At 46.0% G+C, this 27,209-nt stretch overlaps 3 protein-coding genes across 4 annotated transcripts in view; 1 reads left to right on the top strand and 2 right to left on the bottom strand.

Moving 5' to 3' along the window:
* Positions 1-100: 100 nt before the first annotated feature.
* On the bottom strand, positions 101-21,429 carry LOC149337727 (inosine triphosphate pyrophosphatase). The gene is made up of 2 exons (XM_089553487.1): positions 20,850-21,429; positions 101-620 (listed from the first exon to the last, which is right to left on the bottom strand). Exons 1-2 carry the CDS (start codon positions 20,994-20,996, stop codon positions 138-140), a joined length of 630 nt encoding a protein of 209 aa, XP_089409613.1. The 5' UTR covers positions 20,997-21,429; the 3' UTR covers positions 101-137.
* Positions 8,906-13,700, bottom strand: LOC149337728 (uncharacterized). Of its 2 annotated transcripts, XM_089553488.1 has the most exons (4): positions 12,983-13,700; positions 11,176-11,422; positions 9,479-9,627; positions 8,906-9,126 (listed from the first exon to the last, which is right to left on the bottom strand). In XM_089553488.1, the coding sequence occupies exons 2-4, from the start codon at positions 11,187-11,189 to the stop codon at positions 8,948-8,950; spliced, it is 342 nt and encodes a 113-aa protein (XP_089409614.1). In that variant the 5' UTR covers positions 11,190-11,422; positions 12,983-13,700; the 3' UTR covers positions 8,906-8,947. The 2 variants fall into 2 exon arrangements, with proteins under 2 accessions (XP_089409614.1, XP_089409615.1); XM_089553489.1 differs by lacking the exon at positions 12,983-13,700 and having other exon boundaries at positions 11,176-11,678.
* LOC149337726 (N-fatty-acyl-amino acid synthase/hydrolase PM20D1-like) overlaps positions 21,087-27,209 on the top strand; it is a 35,114-nt gene continuing 28,991 nt past the window's right edge. Inside the window, exon 1 of the mRNA XM_089553485.1 lies at positions 21,087-21,493. Coding sequence (XP_089409611.1) covers positions 21,308-21,493 — 186 coding nt within the window. The 5' untranslated portion in view covers positions 21,087-21,307. The remainder of the gene's footprint in view (positions 21,494-27,209) is intronic.

The raw sequence follows: 27,209 nt of genomic DNA, 5'->3' as shown, positions 1-27,209 counted from the left end.
ATAAACACTTTGACTTTGAAAACAGCTGTGCCATATGTCAGAGGAAGCCAGGCGGACGCCTCACGGCAGTCCGTCCAAGGAAAGCGAGACAGGTACAAGATTAATTTGCATTTGGCGGTCCCTATTTATTGGCGTCGTCAGGGCTCGTGGCGCTGCAGGAGGAATTCGCGCAGGGCGCGCACGGCGCGGTGTCGGTGCGAGATAGCGTTCTTCTCGTCGGCGCTCATCTCGGCGTAGGTGCGCCCGTGGCCCTCGGGCTGGAAGCAGGCGTCCCAGCCGAAGTTGTTGCTGCCCCTGGGCGCCACCACGGTGCCGCGCGTGCGGCCGTGGAAGAGGCGAACGGGGCCGTCAGCGGCCGTGCTCAGCGCCAGCGTGCACACGGCCTCGGCGCGCTTGTCGTCGAAGCCTGCCAGCATGCGGTGCAGCCCCTCGGGGCCGACGCTCTGCAGGAACCACTTGACGTAGGGCCCCGGCAGGCCGCCCAGGGCGTCGAAGCACAGCGAGGTGTCCTCCACCAGCACCGCGCCGCCAACTAGCCGCGCGGCGGTCTCGCACTTGGCCCGGCAGATGAAGTCGCTCTCGCCCTGCGGCTCCGGAAGGTCCAGGGCGCGATTCTCCAGCTGCGAAGAGAACGTCTCGTCATCGACGTCATCAGCCTGACTACGCCCACTGCGGGACAAAGCCCTCTCACATATCTCTCCAATAGGAGGATGGATGGATGGACGGACGGACGGACGGACGCACGGATGGATGGATGGATGGATGGATGGATGGACGGACGGACGGACGGACGGACGGACGGATGGATAGCAGCGCTCCCTTTGAAACGGGGTGGTCAGCTTTTCTTTTTGTTCAACCGTGTTGTTAACTCTCATTATGATTCGTCATCTTCTTTCACTACGGTTCCCTACACTTAACCGTCACATCTCTGCTTTCCAGCCACCAGTCCTCCAATCGCTTTTTGCTAACTTGCACTGCAGATTTATTTACATGACCATTGTTATCTTTAAACCCTAGCGCCTCCGGAAGAGTGACTGTGCCTGCATCGACATCCGGATGGATACCATCACATTTGAGTATGAGGTGTTCAATTGTTTCCACAGATGCACATGTGTCATCATCTTCGTTGATTTTTTTTTTGTAGCTGCGCGTTCTAAGACACCCTGACCTAGGTTCAAAGAGTACAGCGCACTGCCTCTTGAGTTATCATAGAAAACTGCTTTCCTGATCTGTCTTTTCCTGTACTGATATAGTTCTACACTATGTTTCTTTTCCATTGAACTCATCCAATTTTTAACTTCCGCGTTTTTAACCTCTCGTTTAATGCTCTTTCTTTCTCTGTCCTGATGACCGGCATACTTACTGGTTAGTATTTTAGTTCATTTCCGCCACTGTGAGTTAACGTTCTTTCTGTATAAATATTTAAATACCTTAGCTGCCCACCTGTTATCGTCCAATTTCCTCAGGCGTTCTTCATATAGTATTTTACTCTTAGCTTCCCGTGCTTCGAACGAAGCCCAGCCCACATCCCCTTGTACTGCCTCGTTTGTGGTTTTGCCGTGGGCACCTAGTGCTAATCTTCCAACAGCTCTCTGATTTACGTCTAGTCTCGACTGAACTTCTGCCCTTAAGCACAGAACCGCCTTGCCGAAAGTAAGTCCCGGCACCATTATTCCTTTCCAAATACCTTAGTACTTCATATTTGTTCTACCCCCATAATGCCCTATGCTTCATTATCCCGGCGTCTCTTCGTCCTTTTGCTCTAAGAGCCTGTTCATGCTTTTCCGTGTATATCTGTCCTTCGTTTAGCCATATCCCGAGGTATTTGTATTCGGCCACTTAGGGTATTTCGTGGCCTTGTATCGTAAGCACCCGATCAGATGTATCGTTAAAAATCATCACACCTGATTTAGTTGCGCTAAAACAGAATCCTAGAGCGTCTCCTTCGTCTCCACAGCAATTAACCAAAGTTTGTAAATCTTCATGGTATCTGCTAACAGTACAATATCGTCCGCATACATTAAACCTGGGAGTCGCTGCTCAACTACATTTCCGCCTAATATGTACGACAGATTACAACCTAGATTACTTTCTTCTAGCCTTCTTTCCTTATTTATCACGTAGAGCATGAACAGCAGCGGTGATAGAGGACAACCTTGCCTTAATCCTTTGTGCACCCCCACAGTTGTGGTACTTTTTTTCCCTTCCCATGTAATTTAAACTTCATTATCTCGGTAGATTTCCTGTAGAAAATCAATTACTTCATGACCGATACCTAAATTTTTCAATATGCTCCACAGGAGTTCCCTGTACACGTTATCGTATGCACCGCTTATGTCCAGAAAGGCTAAAAACAGAGGTCTGTTTTCCGCCTTAGCTATTTCTATGCATTGGGTAAGCACGAACAGGCTATCATCTAAACGCCTACCCCTTCTGAACCCATTCTGAAGTTCTCCGAGTATCCGATTACCTTCTACCCATGCCTGCATTTTTAATTTCACCGCCTGCATGGCCAGCCTGTACATAACAGACGTTATCGTAATCGGACGGTAGGATTTGATGTTCATCTTATATCCTTTCCCTTTATAAATCAAATTCATTTTACTCTGTCTCCAGCTGTGCGGAATTTGCTGATTTGTTATGACTGTCTCCAATGCTTTTATGAGCGCTTCCTTGCTTCTTGGGCCAAGTTCATTAATAAGCTTAATTGGAATTTCGTCTATCCCTGCGGATGTGGTTACGCTTACGCCTTTTCCCAGTTAAGACTAGTCAGTTGTAAGCTGAATATTTGCTTCCTAATTCAGCGCCATCTATCGAGTGAAACACGAAGCCTTAGCTGCCGCCATTAGCTTGGTGAGCCACTCCGGTAGCGTCCGCGCACGCATGCAGACGAGACGCCGTCCATGCGGAATCGCCCGCTTTCCCCGCGTTTCTCAACCGCTGTGTTGAGAGCCACCCGCATCATGCCCGCTCACTGCTGTGTGCCACTGTGCAAGCAACGAGGAGTGCTCGACGAAAGCGGCTCAAAGGCAAGTACACTCATTATCAGCCTTTTCTCATTCATGCACTTTTGCTGTAGGTGTCCTTCTGTTGCTTCCCACGGTGCGCTTATTGGGAGAAGAGGTGGCTGATTGCAATTAAACGTGACGAGGGGAAGTTTAATGTGACAAAATTCACCAAAGTGTGTTCGAGGCATTTCGTGGAAGACTGCTATCTTGGAAATGTAGCGGGGAATCGGCGTTTTCTCAGACAAGATGCTGTGCCGACTGCGTTTGCCTTCTCTGCGCCGAAACCTCCGCCGAGAAGAAAACCTCGAAAGAGGCACTCATGCAGCATAAACTCTGCCACCAACGGTGCTATAGTCGGATACAACTTAAAAAGGCAGCGGCTTTTCCCCGTCAAAGTATCCCCTCTCAGCCAATGGCGTCGGCCGATTCTCTTGACCCTTTTAGGGTGACAAAGCAGGGAGTGGTAGATGAAAGGAGATAGTCCCCTCCCTCCATAGTCGGGGATAGGCCCCTCTCTCCATTGTGGCACCGCTCCCTGCACTGTCACCATAGCAGGGTCATGAGAACCGGCCGACGCCATTGGCTGCAAGGGGGTCCTATGACAGGGAAAATCCTCTGCCTTCTTAAGTTGTATCCGACTGTAGTGCCGCCCACCGATGTTGTCACCGAGCCACCGAAGGCGGCAGAAATGGGCGACGGGAGCATTCCTGCCGAGGCTAGCTCATCGAGCAGCATCGGTGACGACCCTGCGTGCGATTTTGTGTGCTCGCAGGAAGTGGCGGACCTCAAGCAAAAAGTTCAAGCTCTGATGGCACGTGTTAAAACCCTTGAAGCAAAGCTTAAGGGCCAGGCAGAGGAACTGAGCCTAGCAAAAGCCTCTTTCAACAGGGTGCAACGTGAAGGTGAGCTAGTAGAAGCTAAAAATGTGCAGCTTGAAAAACGATCTGAGTCGAAAATTTTCCGTTGAATGTTTTAAAGACAGCCCTGAATACATAACATTCTACACGGGCCTTCGAAGCTATGAGGCTTTCGTAAGCAAAATCCGATAGTTCGGCATCTCATGGCTTTGTTGCTGCTTGACCGGCAGCGAAAGATGCATTTATTTCGAAGAGATTTGGATTCGAAGTTGAAACAGTTTTTCCCGCCGCTGATTCAAACTCAGGACTCTCTTATGACGACACAGGACAAAGTGACGTGACACATGACGTGCACATGACGTAACGTAGACTGTGATTTCTGGCGGGTAGCAGTGCGGTCTAGCAGCAGCCGAAATGAAAGCTACCGCCGGCCGCACGTTGAACGCATCTATCGGCTGCCAGCCCGGGATAATTGCGACGTTTTTTTCGACGACGTTCGCGCGGCAGAAAACGTAGCGGCGGCGCGACGCCCGGCAGGAGATACAAGGAGCATTGAAGCGGCGGCGCGTCGCCACGTATCCCTCGACGCGAAAGCAAATATGATCAACAAGTGGCAAACACCACTGTGCAAGGAGGTCTGTGAGAATAGCGACTCTGACCATTCTGTTGAAATCAGGAAAGTTTCACTTCGACACCATTTTACACATTTTAGCAGGCGTGCTCGAATGCATGCCGTCGCGTACCTTCGGACGCCCGCTCAGCCGTGGCTGTCTGCGACACATTCGCTTCAGGGAGGGAGCGCAGGCATCCCGATCCAAGATTCGGCCGCGTTCTCCAAAAAGAGCGACATTTCAAGCCTGAAGAAGCGTTTATTTTCACGACAATAACATTTCCGTGCCAAAAAAACACTGCGTAGCTGGACGGCCATGGCGGCCATGTTGGCGGCGGCAGGCAGAGGACCGGAAGAGCGGGCTTACTGCGCTGCTATTGGCTCGCTTCAGCCGTCGCTTCCGGTCTCACCGGACGCCGCGCGTCAAAATCTAGCCGGTCCTGATCGGCGGCGGCGGGCGCTTTTCTCGACGCCGGGCGTCAAATCTGCGCCGTCGGGCGAAAATCGCCTCAAAAACGCTCCATGTATTCCGGCCTGCACTTCAGCGACCTCAGCCCAACAGAGCGTGCTATGCTTTTGAGGGCTGAAGCGGCTGGTGTGGCTGGATATCAAGGATGTCCAAGTGCCGAGGAGCCGGCATTGTCGACAGCAAGTGTGGGAGCAGTCATCGCCGAGCCATCGTCACGACTGATGAGATAGAGACTGGTACATGCGGACATATGTGAATTCTGTAATAATAGTCCTCGTAGACCGTAGTCCAGGCCAGCTGGCCACTAAGCGAACACGCCGAGCCGTGCGTTTGCTAATATCGAGGCTCGTGGAACATTAGCTAGCCATAGGCGTTTTCCTCTTCCTTCTCCAAAGCATGTGACTGCGAGGTGCACGAAAACAACATTTAAAAGCCGGCAGCTGCTATGTCGCCTACTGTCATGAGAAACTGTGATAAATCCTCTTATTCATTTACTGACTGAACGCTATGTAAAATTTGCATTGCTACTGCAGATAAGCATTCGCAGTCAGCGTTTTCTTTTGCGGTTGTTTCAGGTGCAGTTGTGGATAGTGCCAAACTTCTGACGAACTTTTAGGAGCTGAAGTGTGTGCTGCTGCGAGATGGACCACGCCGTTGTGGCTCAGTCGGAGGGCTGCATCACGGAACAACCAGGCTGCTATGCCTGAACATCGCCGTGCTCCACGTTGCTTACTTCGAACTACGCGCACAGCAGGTAACTATGAGCGACGGTGTCCACAAGCGAGGTTCTGTTCCCGTTTGATGCTGATGCTGCGTTAGGCTGCGCATACGGTACAACTTAGCATTCCAGGGCATTCATCCCTGAATGTTCTTGAGCGAGAGTGTGGTTTCCTAATTGCAACTATGTACCGCTTGGACTCGCGTCCTCTAATGGAGTCCAACGTTCTGGGGCCTTGGACAAACCTTCCTCACAAAGGAAAGCGGTGAAAGCGCTCCCGAGATTCTTAAGGGACTCGGGGTTGTATTCCCGTCTATAATCTTTAAGTTTTCAGTGTGCGGCATAGTGGTCGCTGGACACTTGGAAAACACATTTTATTGCTGCTCTTTTTCCTTTTTTCCCTTTGTTCCCCTCCCCAAGTGTAGGGTAGCCAACTGGGCATCGCCTGGTTAACCTCCCTGCCTTTCCGTCCTTTTCTCTCTCTCTTTATTTTACACCGGATCATAGTGCAGTTATATTTTTATGAGTAAGCGTTTCATGCTAGATGCAGTGCAAAAAAGTTAATTTCCGGTGCACTTCATTGCCTATGATAAGTCTTGTAGCGTACCGAGTTTTACAACTATGAAACTGTATTCATCCTTGGGTGTTATCTAACATGCATGCACGTGTGTATTGCCATCACAGTGCATGATTCACTCAGTGCTTTGGTTATTTATTCCCAGAAGGTACCGATACACAGCATACCAGCAGTTTGTTCGGTGGCTCTGGCATTGCCTGGGAAAAAAACATAGCCCTCACCTTGCCAGCCTGCGTTGTGGTGAAGATAAGGGCATATTTTTCCCGACGAACACACCAACAGGCTTTCGATACCCTGAATATTAAGAGGCAAGTACAGCCAATTAATTTCTCATGTTCTTGTTGTGTGGGCTATATTCAGTGCCCTTGAAGGCAAGAACAGAGAAACGTGGTTCTCCTTACATCTCAAGAGAACTTCTTATTGGGTGGGTTGGTAGCTGTTCATTAGAACAATTTAAAGGCATCAAAGCCACTACACACCCCACAGTGGAGTACAATGGAACAGAGAACCACTCACAGCTGCTTTATTTCATGGTAAACACGTGCATATGTATCCTCAGTCGTCAATTGCTCAAAGAACATATTCATGCATCAGTCATCATCATCAGCAGCCCGACTACGTCCACTGCTGGACAAACGCCTCAGCCATAATAATTCTTCCATTAACCCTGGCCTGTGCCAGCTGCGGCCACCCCATCCCCGCAAGCCTCTTAAACTCATCCATCCACCTGACTTGCTGCGCTTGCCCTCTCTTGGAATCCACTCCGTTACCCTTAAGGACCAGCGGTTATCTCGCCCTCGCATTACATGCCCTGCCCAAGCCCACTTCTTCCTCGATTTCAACTAGGATGTCATTGACCCGCATTTGTTCCCTCACCCACTCCGCCCTCTTCCTGTTTTCTAATGTTACACCTATCATTTTCCTTTCCATATCTCGCTGCGTTGTCCCCAACTTACGCTGAACCCTCTTTGTTAGCCTCCATGTTTCTGCCCCATAGGTGAGTACCGGTAAGATACAGCTGTTGTATACTTTTCTCTTCAGGGATATTGCTAAACTGCCATTCATGAACTGATAGAACCTGCCATATGCGCTCTACCCGTCTTATTATTTTAGTTATTTCCCTCTCGTGATTCAGATTCACTACATGCCCTAAGCAGACGCATTCCCTTACCACTTCCAGCACCACGCTACCAATTGCGAACTGCTGTTCCCTTGCTCGGCTGTTGAACATTACTTTGGCTTTCTGCATGTTAATTTTTAGCCCCACCGTTCAGCGTTGCCTGTCTAATTCATTGATCATGCTTTGCAGTTCATCTGCTGAGTGACTTAGCAGGGCAATGTCGTCAGCGAATCGCAGATTACTCAGGTATTCTTCTCTTATCACCAACTGTTTCCAATCCAGGCCTCTGAATGCCTCCTGTAAAGAGGCGGTGAATAGCATTGGCGAGATCATGTCTTCGTGCCTGATACTCTTCCTTATTGGAATTTTATTGCTCACTTTATGGATGACTGTGGTGGTTGTTGAGCCGTTGTAGATAGTATTTTTACCAAAGGCACATTTACACCCCGATTCCGTAATGCCTGCATGATTACTGAGGTTGCTACTGAATCAAATGCTTTCTCGTAATCTATGATGACCATATACACATAGTAGTTGGTTATATCCTGCGCATGTCTCCATCACCTGATTGATAGAGAGAATATAGCCTATTGTCGAGCAGCCTTTACGAAAGCCTGCCTATTTTTTCGTTATTTGAAGACTCATGACTCTATTTTTGATCAAGTGTGATGTGATAAATAGTTCTCAGAAAACTTTTTCTCGGCCTTATACAATGTTATAGAATTTCCACTGATGCACGAGCTACCTTTCTGATGTGGAATGCTTCAATCAGTGCCCTGGCTATTCTTACTTCTGGCAAGAAATCGCATGACAGCAAAGCATGGCTCACAACAGCATGAAGGGCAAGGTCTAGTGTGCTTTGTTCAATTTCAGCCCTCTTTATTTTGTTCATGCTCCCTGAGGTTTGCTCATTTACACAGTGCCCGGTTTATCCTATACAGGAAAAACCACTCACGAGGGCAATTTCATATAGTACCCCTACGGTGCACCCGCGCTTGGTTCCGCAGCCCCTTTTTCTTTTTTCTTTCTTTCTCTTGTGAGTGCATGGCTTCCTGAGTGAAGATCCAAGGCAATGTGAAGGAATCCCTCTTTTTTACTCATTTTCATTGTGAGGAGTCGAATGGCAGAAGCCCCCCCTTTTTTTTTTGAACACATAGGATAACACCAGCGCACCCAGTTTGTATAGAACTCAGTGTTCAGGTCTAAAAACAAAAACTATAAAAAGAAAATTGTAAGACAAGCTTACAGGATGAAAATATAAATATGAATTGCAAATAAGACACATTACAATACTAACACATACTATAGGTTGCCACAGAACGTAACAAATACTATAGGTTGCCACAGAACGTCAGACAAAAAGCCAAAAAAGATAAAGGAGAAAAACAAAATCATGGCCAATGTACAAGGTAAATCAGTGGTATTTAAAATGCTTTATTTTCTGGGGAATGATTTGTGGTAGTGAAATATGCAAATGATTTGAATAGGTGTATCCTCACACTCTTTCATGGCACGAGATGCTGGAGATGAGTTGAAAGCTTTCCAATTTCTTTTTTTTTCCCACAGCTACATCAGTGCAGCAGCCACTTCATGGCTTTGCAAAGCGTGCTTTGTGGGCTTCCACCAGGCCTGCCCTGAATGGCCTGGACTGCACAGTTTTTGCGCGAGCTGGGCCAACTCTGGGTTCTGTGTGTTCCATGGCCTCTCTGAAGCTAGGGTACAAAAGACGGAGCTCGTTGACCTTCATTTGTACGTCCCCTGCATGCCCTGCAATAAACAAAGGCATTGGTCTCTCAATGGTTGACTTCACTTTGTTTTTGTTTTTCCACAATCTACGAAAACTAGAGCCTGACTAGTTCCACTATGAGGGACCGAACAAAGCTCATGAACAAGTCTTGAATGCTGATATCTTGCTTTGCAGCCAACGTCAATTAAAAGAACTCTACCGAATGTTCACCTTTGCGTTGATGAAAACAATGGTATTGTGTATTTTTTAACAAGATGAAGGCTTCTGGTAGATTTATTAAAGGCTTTGCACCAGCAGTGGTTGCTTCCTATGCACTTTTACACACAACCACCAACTACACAAGAATATAATATGCAAATCGCAGTGACTTGCCAAATGTTGGTGCTGTCTTCTGTGGGGTGACGAATGTGGCACCGTGCCTTGCATTTGCTGTCTTTACGTGCCACATGGGTGTGCCATCGCTTCTCACAGCCTGGTCCCTGTCACCGTTCTCATTAAAATGAAGAGCTGCCAGGAGTGTGCTAGAAAGGTACAGAAATATGACCACAGACTTTGAGACATCTTTACCATGTTGGAAAAAAAATTTCCTTATGCTTTGTGTGCTGCACTGCTCAGACATGATGGATGACATTGTGCATGTGTCCTTATGCAGACTCACCGAGCCCTCATACCTTCATACTATGTAAATGCGGTTGATCTGGGGGCGAACCCATTCACCCGTCGTAATATTACTAATGAAACTGACCGCCATTCCCTTCAAACTGATCTTGACGCTGTAACGGCTTGGTGTTCCTCCTGGCTAATGTCTCTAAATGCATCTAAAACAAAGTTAATGTCGTTTACTACCAGTTCCACTCGAATTCCTTCAGCCTACTTCCTCAATAATGATAGAGTAGAACTTGCAACAACTTACAAGTACCTAGGAGTTCACTTTCAGTCTGACCTAACTTGGCATCACCATATTAACACAATCTTAGCATCAGCAATCGTGCACTCGGCCTTATTAGGCGTAATCTCGAACACGCGCCTTCACACTTAAAAAAACTTGCTTACATCACTCTAATCTGCCCTAAAGTTGAATATGCTTCTGCCATATGGGACCCCCAACAAACTTACATCATAAACAACCTTGAATCCCTGCAAAACCGTGCTGTTCTCTTCATCTTTTCAGATTATTCACACTTCACCAGTGTCACAGCATTAAAACAGCGTGCCGAGTTGGAACCGCTATCATGTCGACGCCATTTCGCTCGTTTAGACTTACTTCACAAACTGTATCACCATCCCACCCTCCACGACAACTTCTTTTTGCCTCACCCTGCAGTCTTTCCTCGCCGCGACCACGTTAACAAAATAAAACGCATAACATGCCGTTCATCGCTCTACGCAAAATCATCCATTCCTCGCACTATAATAGACTGGAATAACTTGCCATCACACATAGGTACTCAGGTTAACTCACATTCGTTTCAGCATTCGTTAAAGCAAATCATGCACTAACAGATTTTGTATTTTTGTTGTATTATGTGCATTTACTGCGTGTTTTATTTTGCGTTGTTTGTTGTGTTATTTGTGTACATTACTAGCTTTATTTCATACTTTGTTATTACGTATATTTTGTTTCAAGTGCCTGTGCTATATTTTTATGCTTGTATCTCCCCCCCCTATATAATACCCTCGCACGAGGGCCCTTAGGGGTATTGTAAATAACTAAATCAATAAATAAACACGCTGTGGACCGACTCCAGGCCGTGTGTTTGTACTTGTGGAGACAGCTCTACAAGCAGGTTTAGAAGCACTGCTGCTTTTACAATGGCTTCCACTTCCTTGTGTGGAAGGGAATGTGAAAAAAATCACACACAACATTTTGTGCTGTTATGCAACTGTACAAAAACGAACATTCTGCATGCTGTAGAGATAACTCTATTGGAATGGCATGGGGTAACAGTGGCATTATTTTCTCTGACTACTTTCGGTAGGCGCACAAGATCTCTGCTGGTGGACTAGTGTTGTTCTAAGAGCCCACTGAAGTCCTGAGAAAGCTGAGTAGAGGTGTTAACTGCACTTACCAACACTGAGCCATGCAGAGCTGCTCAAAGGTCCATGCAGACACCTTTTGGATAGAGTTGGTTGTGCCCTTCGTGGATGTTTCTCACATGATTCACGAGACTATGCCTAGCTGCCGCAAGCAGCTCGTCGTCCCCACCACAAGCACAAGCACACCAGTATACAAGTGTTTTATAATCACTTGCTTCCAGTTTCCTATAGCACTGGAGCCAGATTTTTTTGAAGCGGTGACCAGTTTTTTCGTGATCCCTGAAAAACCATCCAAAATTTCTCTTTAGTAGGAGTTTCAGCTGGATTTTTAGCTGCAGGATTCATTCAGTAGGAAGAGCACAATGCAGAAAACACACACACACAAAAAAATGCAAGAATGAAAAGGAGTTCGTGATGAATTTGAGTTTAGGTTTATTGGAATTTAACGTCCCAGAGCAACTCAGGCTATGAGGGACGCCGTAGTGAAGGGCTCCGGAAATTTCGACCACCTGGCCTTCTTTAACGTGCACTGACATCGCACAGCACACGGGCCTCTAGAATTTCGCCTTCATCGAAATTCGGCCGCGGCAGCCGGGATCGAGACCGCGTCTTTCGGGTCAGCAGCCGAGCGCATAACCACTGAGCCACCACGGCGGTGTGATGAATTTGAGTGTATCATGTATACGAGACAGTAAATGTACATAGCATGTACAGTTTGTCAGTATTCTTCTTCCCATAGCCAGTCACACATTGCCACCACTGCTGCACGTTTCAGAGCTGTCGATTCGAAGGCAATGCTTCTCTTTGTCACGAAATGGTAATGAGTAGGTGCCTTTATCCGTATGGTGCATGGCATGTTTGTTTAGAGCTGCTGTAGAATATACTGTTCATAGCTATTTTGGTGAGGGCAAGAAAAGGAAGTTGGAAACGCACTGTTAGGCAAGTGTCACCTTTCCTCTAACAGCGAAAAAAGGAGATATTTCCCAATGCCTTCCTTGGTTTCAGACACTGATGGCTTTGTATCATAAGTCCTAAAGAGCCCCGATCTTCCCTATTCTTGTCTCCACTCTGCACCTGTCACTGATGGAGATAGCTGTGCATGGGACAGTCAGTGTCAATATGAAGATAACTGTATCATTGCAGCTATACAAAACATTTTTTTTTCTAGCATAATGTCTAATTTTCTTTTAAAAAAGTGGCAGTGAAATGTGTGGAGACAAAGGAGCCAGCTATTCTCATCTATTTTGCTTGTTTTTCTCCTAAATGTAAGCTGTGGTAGAGCACTTTGTCCTAGTAGGTTTAGTTTGGTTTATGGGGGCTTTAACGTCCCAAAGCAACTCAGGTTATGAGGGACGCCGTAGTGGAGGACTCCCGAAATTTCGACCACCTGGGGTTCCTTAACGTGCACTGACATCGCACAGAACGCGGGCCTCTAGAATTTCGCCTCCATCGAAATTCAGCCACTGAGGCCAGGATCGAACCCGCGTCTTTCGGGCCAACAGCCGAGTGCATAACCACTGAGCCACCGCGGCGGGGCTGTCCTGGTAGGTTTGTCTGGGAATGATCACCTTCATATTGATTCCAGCTGTAAATGAACATTAGTGCTTGGAAACTACATATTCAGTTCCGTTCACATTATAGATTTACTTAATTCATGCCTAAAAGACAATAGGAATGCCCAAGTAAATCTAGCATCCAGTAAGGATTGTGTTGGGATAATTTGTGTGTTGTTGCTACCACAACAAAAGTATGAGCAATTACAGCAGGTTATGAGTAAATTTCATTTTACATGGCTTGACATCACATGTTAATTTGAAGAAGGTGAAAATCTCTCCATACCTTTTGCTACATGCCAGACATGAGAGTAGTGCACTTTGGAGTGGTACTGCTACATGTGTTTATTCCTGGGTGCCTGTCCATAGTCAATGCCATTGATGTGAATTCCTACATTTGAAAAGAAGGCAAGGCCTCTTATAAGGCCTTCCTTCTCCATGTGGCCACTTGCCTCCACTGCATCTGTCTGAAAAGCATAGGAGTTGATGTGACTGTAAACAGCTGCCGGTGCAGGCAGGGGCTCATTATTTTTATTAAGGCAAAAGCCTTTAATGCCTCCTACTGTCGTGACCAAGACGTGTTAGCAAATGTGTACGCGTTTTGGATGCATGCCTTACATGGGCATATCAATAGCCAATCGATACTTAATCGGGTGCAATCGAAAGAGATCGGAACATGATATAAAGGGATTTCATGACTATGTCATTGTACTTAATGACTACACGACTAGTTGGTTATTAGTAGTAGTTAAGAAGTGGCATGTGGGACTGTGCACTCCACCTGTACCTTAACTAACACTAATTAATCAGTGTACTAGTTAACGTCATGTTAACTATCACTGACCATACATTAACTAGTATCACGAAATGTGCAAGTCATGCTTAACTATCATTAACCTCATTAGTAGTTAGACATTTCTAGACGTTTCAGACACTGTGTCGAACATTCTAGAGAGTTCCATCATTTGACAGGTGAGTGACAGGACATGATGGATGACATTAGAACAAAGGTAAAGACCAATTAGCCTAATGAACCTTTCTAGTCAGACCACATAAATAAATAAAACCGAGTAGGAAATTGGTCGAGTTGGGGAATCGAACCAGGGTCTCCAGAGTGCGAGATGAGCACGCTAACCACTCTGCCATGCCAGCTCGATGGTTTGGAATGAACAAAGGCCTGTCTAGCTAATACCGTGTCTTCGTTCACTCCCATCTTCCTCCCTTCCCGCTACAGCGCGGTTCAGGTGTCCACAGACAGCTACATTTCCTTTCCTCAAAAACCAATTTACCTTGCGTACAGCCAAACAGGCAATGGCATTCTGTGGACTCCCTGGCAACGTTGCAAGACGTTCAACTCTTAAAGGTGAAGTTTAACATCTTAACGACACATCAGTGACACAAGCAGCGACACTGCGCTTAAGGCTTTTGCCTCACGCACTTCAGGTCAACAAAGTGCCCCCCTGGATTTTTTTCTTTTTAGTTAGCCCTAACCTAATGAATGTTAAACAGCTGCCATCACTGGGCTAAAGCCGTGAAAAAAAAGGGGGAAAATAGAGTTAATGCAATGTTCCTACATTGCATTTGAATGCACTCTGAAAATGTTTTATTTAGAATTCAATTCAGCTTTAATGCTGAGCTTCAAAGTACCGTCATAAATTCTGCTTGCTCTTCAAAGCAATGCATTTTTGCACTTACCTCTCCCACTTGCACTCATTCAGTGTGTGCTATTTTTCCCAAGCTGGGGCACAGAAATGAATATGTTAGGAATTCCGCACTGCAGCCAGGCGAGTCGCAGCGTCCATCACCACAGAGCTCCACCTCACTGTCAGCTAGGGATGCCAGTAGTTTTTCTTCTTGCTCTTGCCAGATCTGTGGGAAATGCAATGTTCAGCTTCAGTTGAAACTGTCTTGTTCTCCATGTTTGGTTTATTGGGGTTTAACGTCCCAAAGTGACTCAGGCTATGAGGGACGCCGTAGTGAAGGGCTCCAGAAATTTCGACCACCTGGTGTTCTTTAACGTGCACTGACATCGCACAGTACACGGGCCTCTAGAATTTCGGCTCCATCGAAATTCAGCCGCTACGGCCGGGATTTAACCCGTGTCTTTCGGGACAGCAGCCGAGCGCTGTAACCACTGAGCCATCGCGGCGGAGCTATTGTTCTTCATGTGATAGCAGTAGTAGTAAGACACTTTACTTCAGAGCACAGATCAAGTGCTCAGAATGTGCTCTGCCTGCCGCACCAGGCTGAGCTCATTCTCTCCATGAGAAGCCAGCCAGAGGTGACAGGAGAGAACTGGGCGTGAGAGGAGGGCACAGAAAGGGGACTAAAGAGCGACAGGAGAGTACAAGAGACAGTGTGCAAGATCAGCATGGAGTTCAGGGTAGTGAGGTCAGGAGAGGCCAGAGCGGAAGAGGTACAATGAAGCCTTGCTGATGTAATGAGTGTGATTTTTATGAAAGGCATGGGCCTGGGAACTAGAGACACAGGAGTGTGGGGCAGGAAGAGCAGTGAGCTGCTGCCTGAATTGGATGTAGGACCGGGAGATGGCTTTCTTGGGCAGGAGGCCTTTGCCACACAACAATGGGCTGGCCTAATGGATCACTAGAGCTCCGTTGAAGGTCTCACACGGCTAGACTATGTCAGTTCATCTCTTCCACATTTTTCAAATTTTGCCTACCCTGACATGTGCTGTTGGCTGTGAGGTGATGAACTGGCGCATTCGTTGATATTCTGCCCAATCACCAGCTGCAGCATAGCCCAACTACCTTTCTGTTTTGTAAAAATTAGTTTGCCACAGCTGGGCACAGTGATCATTATGAGCAATCTTCAAAACATATCCCGTCTTTGCAAAAAGTAACAAGGCTATGTGTGCTGCTCCTTATGCTATCAGGAGACTGTGATGTCGTAGCTGCACACCACACAGGTGATCCTCGTAGCCAGTGAGGGCTGGTAACAGCAGCTTCAGTGCTTTGCGACTAGCTTACGTTGTGGTCAAATGTTTTAGGGGAATCCCCCAGGGTGGAGTAGATTTGTAAGGGAGTAATTACTCAGTGACATCCACCCGAGCGCAGCCATACGGCTTTTCTTTGCAGCCAAATGGCTGCGCTTGGGTGGATGTCAATGAGTAATTCACAGGCAGCCTTATTACTTTCGATAAAGATGTCACAGCACAAGGCTAGGAGTGCAGGAGTTTTTGTTCATGTAGACTTTTTCTGATGGGTTAACCCAGAGCAGTGCACCTTATCCTTTGCTGAACATGCACTGGATTGAAACAGTATTCGCACTGCCAGTGAATGCAATGAAATTAAGCAGTAGACAGCATACAACTTTGACATCACTTGGACCAACACTAATATTTGAAGGTAGTCATGCATTGCACTGCCATTTGCAAATTCCTGAAAGAACGTTGCCTGCCGGATTTATGATTTATTAGCTTTATTTTCTGTTGCATACTGTAAATTAGGGTTTGTCCACAGTGAAAGACGGTAGCTTGCACACTCACCATGTTGACCGCAGGGAAGAGGTATGCCTTCCGGTAATCAAAGAACGTGTGTTCACTGATTGCCTTGATTTTCATTATCTGCATCAGTCTTAGAGTCCCTGCAGGGCTTGAACCAGAGGCAGGCTCGACCATGTGTGTATATGCCCATTGGGGCATTCTGTTTGTGCACTGATGCACGTCCCAATGTAGCGCAGCCTCACTTTGCAGGGTCGGTAAAGGCAGGTCAGGCATATTTTCAGCAGTACCATGAGGCAGGTATGGGCAACAATGTAGTTGCTGCTCTTCTCTGTGTCTCCATTATCATCGCTGTCCCTGTAAAACGAGGTCATTTTGTCAAGTCTCGAGTTACGCAGTAATGCGCCCTGTTCAACTATTTCTTTAGGCAAGATGGCATAGACTGATTGGTACTTTTAACATTGACAACTTGCCCGCAGAGCTCAGTTACAGCGCTGTATGTAACATTATTTTGTTGTAAGGTTATTGAGAGCATTTTTTTCTCTTAATGCGACTACTTGGTCGTGACACATGTCAATTTATCAGATGCGGTTCAAAAGTCAGGCAGCAGATCGTCTTTTCATTCTTAATTTTCCAAGGGCACTTCGAAACCAGGATGAAGAATGAGAGGGAACACACACGGCATTGTGTGCGTGCATTCCTTCTCGCTCCCTGCCCTGGTTCTGAAGCAGTGTTGGAAAATTATGGAGGAACACCAACTTGCCCATTCTGCCATTTTTCTTGTCTTCTCAGTCAGTTTACTGCAGAACACAGAGGATTCTAAATGGTATATTCCTTTTCAGGCAGCCTACTGTACTTACTCATCTTCCAGTGTCTCGTCTAATGTCCATGTTGAGTCATTCGGCTCATACGTGTCATCGTCATCACTTCTGACATGTACTGGTGACACTTTAGGTGACACCAAAGGGCTGGACTCCTGTTGAACGTCCAGACGGAGACGTTTCACAGGCGTCGATGTAAACTTTTGATAGGTGGCCTGATCTGTCAGAACTGCCTGTTCTCTTGTCTCTTGACCACAGCGTTCATCTGAACCACTGAAACACAGAAAAATAATTCAGAACTGCACTGCTGCAATTAAACACTGCCTAATATCTCTGTAGCAGTTGCCTCATAAATTGGTGTGGCAGTTCACACTGCTGCAAGATATTGGACTGGCAGTACACATTAACATAACCATTTAATTTTATTACTTCAAAATTATTTTTCTGCCTAAGCACCTGCAATAACAGAAGGCTAACTTCCACTCACAGACGCAGCAGTAATTAAATTAGTGCAAGACAATAAATTACAGTATTTTACACACCTTTTTATTTCACTTTTTAATTTAGCAATTTAATGCGATGCATTGCCTGGAGGCAGTAATTTCACACCAAAAATAATTAATTAATTTTGAATTTACTACTTTTAAACCACTGCTTCTGCTTGTGCCGGCAAAGGAGGGCAGAGTTTTCTACGCCCACTTTGAAACTGGTCAGATGTTTTAGGGGAATCTCCCAAGGTGGGGTAGATTTGTAATGAGGGAGCAATTACTCAATTGCATCCACCCATGTGCAGCCATATGGCTGCAAAGCTGCAATTGGTTTGGTTTATAGGGGTTTAAACGTCCCTGGGGTTCTTTAACGTGCACTACATTGCACAGTATACGGGCCTCTAGAATTTTGCCTCCATAATTGCTCCCTTAATTGCAAATTGGTAATTGCTCCCTTAGCACTTTGAAACTTCATTGCAACTGCGGTATTATGATTAAGAACCTGAAATCTTTATGGGAGCTTTTCACAGTGTACTGTCGGAGTCAAAAGTAACAGACCCCTGTCCACTGCACCGGTGGTTTTGGCACCAGGAATGCGTCGTCAGGTGGTACCGGCACGGAATGCGGGGTGATTCGGAACTTGGAGGTTGGGTCAGTTACTTTTGACCCCGATTGTACTTCTTTCCGTGTGTGAAAAAAAATTCTAAAATTTTAATAACTGCAATTAGTTTAGTGTGAAGTAATTGCAATTTCATTACTCTTTGTGAGCAGTAACTGGTGATAAACCCACATTTGCGTGATCCTGGGTAATATATTTATAATTACCTTCCAAGGGTAGCCTTGCCACCTATGCCTACACATGTCCACGTACACATCCAGTTACCATGCTTTACCTCTACCACCCAGCCACTTCGTTCTTTCCTCAACTTCTGATCAGGCCTGTTGTTGAAATACTGAAACAGATCTGCTAGGCTCATAGGTGGCGTACACACAACAGTATATTCTATACTTGTAGTAATGGAAACAAAGTTATAAACATTTTAGTTTTCACAGTAAAAGCCAGCATATATCCGGTGACATGCTCCAGCTCACCTGTATTTCGGCCAGGCAAACGAACTTGCACACCTATGTCGTGCATAATGCTACGACTAGATGCTTACACAGCTGTTCCCTGTGGAGCATCTGTCTCCATTCTTGTACCTCTGGCAGCAATTGGGGAGGCCTGAGATAATTAAATAATAGCCTGTGATTTGGTTCTTCAGCTGCATTTCCGGCATACGCAATTTTCAGATGCAGAATATACGACTTGTCAAAATGCAAGTGGATGAATGATGGTGCTTCATGAAAAGCTTACCTCGGCATGTTCTGTGGAAAGTATACTGACTCCGTCATCACTTGTGTCAATGTATGCCTGGAAACCACAGGAGGCCATATGTAAAAATGCAGTAAACTGTGCATTATGGTAAGCTGACACACTGTTTAACAAGCACACACAGATGATGATGCATGGTACAGCTTACCTCTTCATGTCCCCCAGAAGACTTGCCAGCTCCATCATCTATTGTCACCTTTAATTTCCTTCGTTGTCACCGCAAACGATGTGAATACCCGAGTTCTGATCAAACCAGGTAAGTATCCCAAACAAACATGGTATAAAACTATTCTGCCGACCAAATGCCATTTCTGTGCGAAATTTCAGCTCAAACAATGCGCCCGTTTAGCTGGGAAAAGCATTCTAAGGCGAGCATTTATTTGTGCAACACACACACATACGTGCGCACACACGCGCACATCAGGTCCGTCTGTCCGCTGCACTGTTATCCACCGCCATAAAAGTTTAGTTGAGTGAGAACTCATATTGCCCAATTTTACTTCGGTCTGAACCAGAGGGCTTATTTCATTTTTCCTCGGAAAATAATGTATTCACATAAAAAGAGGAAATGTATGTGTACATGCAGCATGTGTCTGTCCTTCGTTTGTTGTAACTAAGCATGTTTTTTTTCCAGCTCTTTTCTAGTCTTCGTATGGTTCTTTCACGCTGTTTTCTTTTGCCAACCAAATGTACCTGATCGCCATTCTTGTCACCTTTCCGAACTACGCGCACATCGACGCGGAAGGCCAGTATGTTGAGCTGAGTGGATGATCAGCCTCCCTGCTTCCTCTGACACCAATACCTCACGCGCTTCTCTACTCACCACTTACACGGACATAATCCAGAACTACCGGCTCGAAAGATGTCTCTATCCTTCCACACACCGTGATCTAGCAAGACGCGAGGCCCTCCAATGGCGCAAACTACAAACTGGCAGTTTTCCAAACCCCCTCTTATACAGCGGGATCTTTCCGCAACAGATAGACCCTATGTGCAAACTCTGCTCAACTCCAGCCCCTCTCATACACGTGGCGTGGACTTGTACACACTACAACACAAACAACTCAAACACCCCAGAGACTGGCAGTCTCTCCCGCGTACTTCCGAGCCGGCAGACCAGCGCCGGCTTATCCAGCGCGCGGTGGAGGCGGCGACATCCCAAGGGATCCCCGCCGACCTCCTCTAAGCCAGCGCAACCGGTTCTTGGACTGGTCACCAGTTTTTGGGCGTAACAAAAGAGTTCACCACCACCATTGATATGTTGAGCGCAGTGCGAGTACGCTTCCAGAGACTACCGAGACTACAGCCACAGCACAGCTGGTTTGGTTTCGTTTATTGGTGTTTAAGGTCCCAAAGCAACTCAAGCTATGAGGTACGCCGTAGTGAAGGGCTCCGGAAATTTCGACCACCTGGGGTTCTTTAAGCCTCTAGAATTACACCCTCATCGAAATTCGGCCGCCGCGGCCGGGATCGAACCCGCGTCTTTCGGGCCACCAGCCGAGCGCCGTAACCACCGAGCCACCGCGGCAACCATAGCACAGCTGCACTTTATAAGAAACCTCTGGCTGTGCGCAAACGAAAACACCGTACTTCTGCCGTGAAGGTACCTCTAGCTTCGGACTTCGCTCCTGCGGTTCATCAAAATACTTTACAACTGCTGTTAGCACTTCCTGACAGCGTTATAACAGCGTTCGAACCACGCGCGCGAAAACAGGAGCCTACATTTTGGTTCAACTGGGCGAGATGGCGCAGTAGTCGCATTAACTTCGTCACATGCCGTCTCGACATAACGCTTCAAAATTTCATACATTGCCGGCCGGGTCCTGTGTGGTTTGCCCCGTACGAGTTGCCGAGCTCCTTCGTCTCGCAAACATCGACAGGTGTTTTGAAAAGCACAGTAGAAGCTTTCCTTTTCGAAGAATGCGCGCTGCACAACGGCTCCCGGAGACAGGCACGCGGAGAATAAAATGCTACATCGGGGGTTGGAACAGGGATATGTCGGGGTCACTTACTTCGAAACCAGGTATCTTGCCCAGCACCGCCACCACTTCTCGCAGCTTGTTGCTGTTCCCTGTTACAAATACAACACGCGAAACTAATTCCGATGCCATCATCGAAAGCGAACGAACAAGCTGCAGTCGGTGTGCGAAAAGCCGCATCCACAGTGACCGCGGTCCGTGCCGCCGTATTTATCGCATAGTGGCGGCACCTATGAAACAGGGCAGTAATCATGCAAAATATATTTACTGGTATTTACTGCGTCCAAAATCCGGCGCGCACATACATCCACGCACGCACAGCAAGTATTTACAATCCGCACGCTGGTCGCATGTTGCGTCACGAGTGTCATTGCTTCCCATGTTGCTTCCGGCTGTTATCAGCTGGCCGCCGGGTCGTTCGGAGTGGCTGACCGGTCGCGTGCGGTCGATTGTCAGAGACTTTCCGGCAACACGAGGAAACCTGCCGCGGCATGGCTGGCGGCAAAACGGCAACCGTCACTCGGACGGGCCTGAGGACGTTTTGTGACAAGCGTGTGGCTGTCACCCTAGTTACGCTCGTCGTAGGGGCTTTCCTGGCACTCCTGACCGTGGTCGTGGTTCGCGCGCTGCTGATTGCGGCGCCGGAGATTCACTGCGCCTGGCCGGACGGCGAACAGGTACATACTTTCGGCTCACATTGACACGCGGTATGTGTGGTGTGGTCGGAATTGAGCGGTCCTCCGCATCAATGTTTAAAAACGTTGCTCCGCATGACCTTTGAGCTCGTGACCCCCCCTGGCAAGAGGGTCGGTCCACGAGCGTGTCGCGATACGATATGCATTGTATGCTCGAGGACGTCTCGGGGAGCTAAACAGGTGCGACCACTGTAGCGGCCTCCATCGCTAAGTGCACATCTGTAACCGGACGTGTATTCATGCACTAATGCACGAATTTCAGAGAGAGAAACCAATCTTCATTAAAGCAGAATGGTTATGAAACAGATGGGTGGCGGATAAAGTTTTCCTTGTTAGAGATTCTTTTTGGACGAAATACACGCCTAACATTGTGTGCGCTTGTGGCTTGTCAGGCTTGTCAAGGCAGGCGCAACTAATGTCAGTATTCACATCAGCTGCACTCGAAATGGGCAATGGCTTTTGATAATGGTTTTAGGACAAGATAGGAAACAGTTCAAATATGGCCACAAAAAGTGCCTAGTTTGAGACTGGGATTGCTCTGGTACTAATGCAAAATTGGTGGAAATGTTATGGAAAATGTGCACAGCAGTTGCTCAGCAGCCATAGTCTTTTACAGGGAAAGTACCAATTTGGAAGGGTGTCAGGCAAGGAGAGAAAATCCCTCTGCTACTATTCACCTCATGTTTACAGAAAACTGGATTGGGAAGAGTTGGGCATTAAAGGGACACTGAGGAGAAATTGAAGTTGACTTGCATCGACAGAATACCAGCTCCTGATTACAAAAACGTCATTCATACTGACAACAAAGCTCCTGTAACATAGAAAAGAGCAAGAACCAAAATGCAGGTATCGCCGCCACAGGCCAAACTCGCAAGTACAAGCTTCATGGCGTCATAGCACAAAACAGTGTTGCTAGAACCAATAGTTCTAGCAACACTAGGACACGAGAAGCTACGAATCACTGAGGCGCAGCAAATGCATGCGCAAATCTCCTTGACGTCGCCAGATGGCGCCACGTACCGATAGCTACGCGCGCTCCTGCAGCGCCGGGACCAATCAGCGCTTGCTCTCAGCGGTATGGGGGCTCCCGGTATTCCGCTAACGGTAACAAGGTACACGGTATGCTAAAGGCGTCTATTTGCGAGAACTTCGTTGACGACTTCGAGAACGGGATCCATTGTAACGCTGGCAAAACGCCGGTGCAAATGTAAACGAAGCGACGGCCGCAATAGCCGATAGATGCCTTCAACGTGCAGCCGGCGGTAGCTTTCTTTTCGGCTGCTGCTGGGCCGCACTGCTGGCCACCAGAAATCACGGAGTCTGCGTTACGTCATGTGAATGTCATGTTTCACGTCACTTAGTTCTGTGTCGTCATAGCAGAATCCCAAGTTTGAATCAGAGCGGCGGGAAAAACTATTTCAACTTCGAATCCAAATTTCTTAGAAATAAATGCATCTTTCGCTGCCGGCCAAGTGGCAACAAAGCCATGAAATGCCGAACTATCGGATTTTGCTATAAAAAAAATATTAATAGAGCTCTCCTCAGTGTCCCTTTAAACCGAATGGAGAAAAATGCATTATACAAAAAGCGCATGTCAGTCATTTTTAGAAAGTGCGTGCAATTTCTCTATTGTGAGGTAGCATTTATTTAAAGCCTGTGGAATGCTAGACTGAGCCATCTGAAATCCATAGTTTGTGCGAGACATGCTAAAGTTCTGTGTGCCGCATTGAGTGTAAAGAAGTGTTGCTTTGTAAGTTTGCCAGTGTTGTTGAAGTGTGTGTGTCCTTACGTATTTCAGATTTATTTGTTTACGGTAGCTTAAACTCATACAGCTTGTGTAATTTCATGATTTTGAGTTTGATGGACAATGGAGATGTGTGGGCATCATAAGGCTGTTTTGAAATTGCTCTTAGAGTATTTTGTTTGCACTAAAATTGGCTTATACAGTGCCTTCGTAATGCTGTTTGCCCGTACTCGATAGCAGTAATGCAAATGCGATTCAAACAAGGCAGTATATGTTAATTGATTTTGATGGACTGGGAGGAAAAACATACACTTCCTTAGCATACCTAAAGCCTTCGTAAGTTTAGTGCGCATGTAGTCAGTGTGGTGGTTCCAAAGCATAAGTTCAAATTACTCCCAGGGATTTGCATCAGGAGAGGTTTCAGTCACTGAGTCATTTAAAGTTTAGGACTTCACTAATATTATGGGATGGATTTTGGGTAGAAGAAGACAGCATTTGTTTTAGAACAGCTTATTAATAATGAGTTTCTGAGAGACCATGCATTTAATGCATGCAGTATAAGATTTTCACATTAGGCCATAAGCATCAGTTCCTGTTAAAAAGATACTTGTCATTTACATACATTATGTAATTAGCGGAGTTTTCATTAATTTATATACATAACGAATAACAGCGGCCCCAGGATACTGCCTTGTGGAACGCCACACTTAATCTCATGGGCTGTTGACAATTCTCTGTGAGCGCAAACGGATTGATACCTTCGTGATAAATAGCTACAAAGCTTCGAATTGTATAACAGAATAGTTTTTTCAACATAGTAATGTGATTTATCCAATCCAAAGCTTTCACAAAATTGATAAAAATACCCAGGGTTAGAAGTTTATTCTCAGTGTTACATTATATTAATTTCTCTTGGTGTAATAAAGCCCTTCCATCGATAAAGGAGGTCTAATGCTGTACTGAGCTGAAGTAATAAGGGAATGTTTACTGAGGAAAGTAAAGAGTCTGGAGTGATTTACATTTTCCAGTGACTTAGAAAACAGTGGCGAAATAGATATGGGCCTATAGTTAGCAATAGCTAGATTATTTCTGTAACCACTTTTAAACAAGCCTGTTACTTTAGCTGTCTTCATTATTTGATGAAATATTATGGTACCTAAAATTAGATCATAAATGTGCATTATACATGGAGTGATAATGCCATGAGGCAGTTTAATATGGAGAGTCAAGCATGCTTTTGAGAATGGAGGTAGCCAAAAAAACAGTGAAGAGGAAACTGGGCATAGGTAAAAACCAGATGTATGCAAGAGACAAACAGGGCAATGTCATCAGCAATATGGATAAGATAGTTGAATTAGCCGAAGAGTTCTACACAAATCTATACAGTAGCGAATATAATCATCAAGTTACTGAGGGAGGCAGTCGAGCACAGCAATGGGGCATCCCTCCAGTAATGAAGGAGGAAGTAAAGAAAGCCTTAGGAGCAATGCAAAGAGGGAAAGCAGCTGATGAGGATCAGGTAACAGCAGATTTGCTGAAGGATGGAGGAGAGATTGTGCAAGAAATACTAGCCACCCTGTATTCGTCATGCCTTGTGACCTCGATAGTACCTAGAGCTTGGAAGAACGCTAACAGTATCTTAATTCATAAGAAAGGAGACGTCAAGGACTTGGAAGAATTACAGCCCAATCAGCTTACTGTACATTGCCTACAAGGTATTTACTAAGGTAATCGCTAATAGGGTCAGGACAACCTTAGACTTCAATCAACCAAATGATCCGTTGCCTACAAGGTATTTACTAAGGTAATCGCTAATAGGGTCAGGACAACTTTAGACTTCAATCAACCAAATGATCAGGCAGGCTTTCGTAAAGGATAATCGACAATAGACCACATTCACACTATCAATCAGGTGATAGAGAAATGCGCAGAATATAACAAGCCCCTATATATAGCCTTCATTGATTACAAGAAAGCATTCGACTCTGTAGAAACCTCAGCAGTCATGTAGGCATTGCGGAATCAGAGTGTAGAAGAGTGTTATGTGAAAATATTGGAAGGTATTTATAACGATTGCACAGCTACCACAGTTCTCCATAAAGTCAGCAATAAAGTTCTAATAAGAAAAGGTGTCAGGCAGGGAGACACGATCTCGCCTATGCTATTCACGGCCTGTTTACAGGGGGTATTCCGGGGTCTGAAATGGGAACAGTTAGGGATAAGAGCTAATGGAGAATACCTAAGTAATCTGTGATTTGCTGATGACATTGCCTTGCTAAGTCACTCAGGACATAAACTGCAAAGCATGATCAGTGAGTTAGACAGGCAGAGTAGAACGGTGGGTCTAAAAATTAACATGCAGAAAACCAAAGTCTAGCAAGAGAACAGCAGTTCGCAATTTGTGGTTAGGTGCTGGAAGTAGTAAAAGAATATGTCTATTTAGGGAAGGTAGTGACAGCTGATCTGGATCATGAGAGGGAGATAACTAGAAGAATAAGAATGGGATGGAGTGCATATGGCAGATTCTCTCAGATCATGAATGGCAGTTTGCCAATATCCCTCAAGAGAAAAGTATACAGCAGCTGCATCTTACCGGTACTCACCTATGGGGCAGAAACGTGGAGGTTAGCAAAGAGGGTTCAGCTTACGTTAAGGACAACGCAGCGAGCTATGGAAAGAAGATTGATAGGGCGGAGTGGGTGAGGGAACAAACGTGGGCTAACGACACCCTAGTTGAAATCGAGAGGAAGAAGTGGGCTTGGGCAGGCCATGTAATGCGAAGGCAGGATAACCGCTGGTCCTTAAGGGTAACGGAGTGGATTCCAAGAGAAGGCAAGCGTAGCAGGGGGCGGCAGAAGGTTAGGTGGGCGGATGAGATTAAGAAATTTGCGGGTGCATGGTGGCCACAGATGGCAAAGGACAGGGTTAATTGGGGAGACATGGGAGAGGCCTTTGCTCTGCAGTGATGGTAGTCAGGCTGATGATGATAATGGTAATAATGTCTAGCTCGAAAATTGCTGGTTGCATTTGATGCTATCAAAATCTTCGCATTTGATTTTCTTATGTGCCATGAATGCGTTAAAGACTTCACTAGTGTCTGTTGGAGTTAAAAAAAAATTGATTACTGAGGAGGAGGTCTCAAATAACAATGTATAAAAGGATTGTGGGAACTCTGAGGAAGAGGTGTGATGTGAAATATTCGTTGAAGACACCTACTAACTTTCTCTGTTTATCGTTTTGTTCTCTGTTGTCAACTCTTTCAAATTAATAGTTGGGTTGCTAGAAAAGATAACTGAAAACAATATTCGCATTTAGTGTTCCAAAGTATTTTGTTAAGAATTTCTGCATCTCTTAAATGCCTGTAATGCATCCAGATTGTGGTTTTCCAGCAGAAATGTGTTGTAGAGTGTATCCTTTTCATTTATCATTTTTCTCAAGTATGGCGTCACCCACGGTTTATTTGTGTGGCTTGGTTTCGCAGACTTTTTTTAAGGAAAATGCTTTTTTGTACAGTGAGCTAAATACTTCTTCAAAGCTATTGTATGCCATTTCTGTGGAAGAGGATGAGACTTTGTTGTCCGAATATGTTTGGCCAATTTCATTCCTAAACCGACCTAAAGTGCCTGTATTTATCTCCTGAGCAGAGGTAGATGGTAGCGCTTTATACCCTAGTCCTTTTTGTTTCTCTTCAATTAGATAAAGGGCAAATGGTCACTCATAAATACTGTAACTGTACCTGTACATACACTGTCTTGTAGTGGCAAGTTTGTCGGAAAAACGCCTCTAAGTGTAGCAGTGTTCGAAGTTGTGCGCACTGGAACAGTGAGCATATTACCGTATATACTCGTGTAACAAACTCACTCGCATAATGAATGCACCACCACTTTTGTCGGCAAAAATTAACTTTTTTTTTTATACCGTTAACTTTTGGTACCACGTTCCTCAGTTTTCATG

This window comes from Amblyomma mixtum, chromosome 7 (assembly GCF_055824585.1).
Source record: "Amblyomma mixtum isolate Tamu chromosome 7, ASM5582458v1, whole genome shotgun sequence".
NCBI classification, from domain to species: Eukaryota; Metazoa; Arthropoda; class Arachnida; order Ixodida; family Ixodidae; genus Amblyomma; species Amblyomma mixtum.
The sequence above is the reverse complement of the archived record's forward strand: the minus strand, read 5'-3'. Positions and strand labels throughout refer to the sequence as shown.

What these genes read in the sequence shown, in the direction of transcription:
- LOC149337728 (XM_089553488.1), bottom strand. An exon ending in GAAGACAGCACCAACATTTG is followed by an intron (nt 9,127 to 9,478) that starts GCAAGTCACTGC and finishes TGTTTATTGCAG; the next exon opens with GGCATGCAGGGGACGTACAA.
- LOC149337727 (XM_089553487.1), bottom strand. Translation starts at nt 20,996, where the DNA reads ATGCGGCTTTTCGCACACCGACTGCAGCTTGTTCGTTCGCTTTCGATG. An exon ending in GCAAGATACCTGGTTTCGAA is followed by an intron (nt 621 to 20,849) that starts GTAAGTGACCCC and finishes TTCTCTTCGCAG; the next exon opens with CTGGAGAATCGCGCCCTGGA.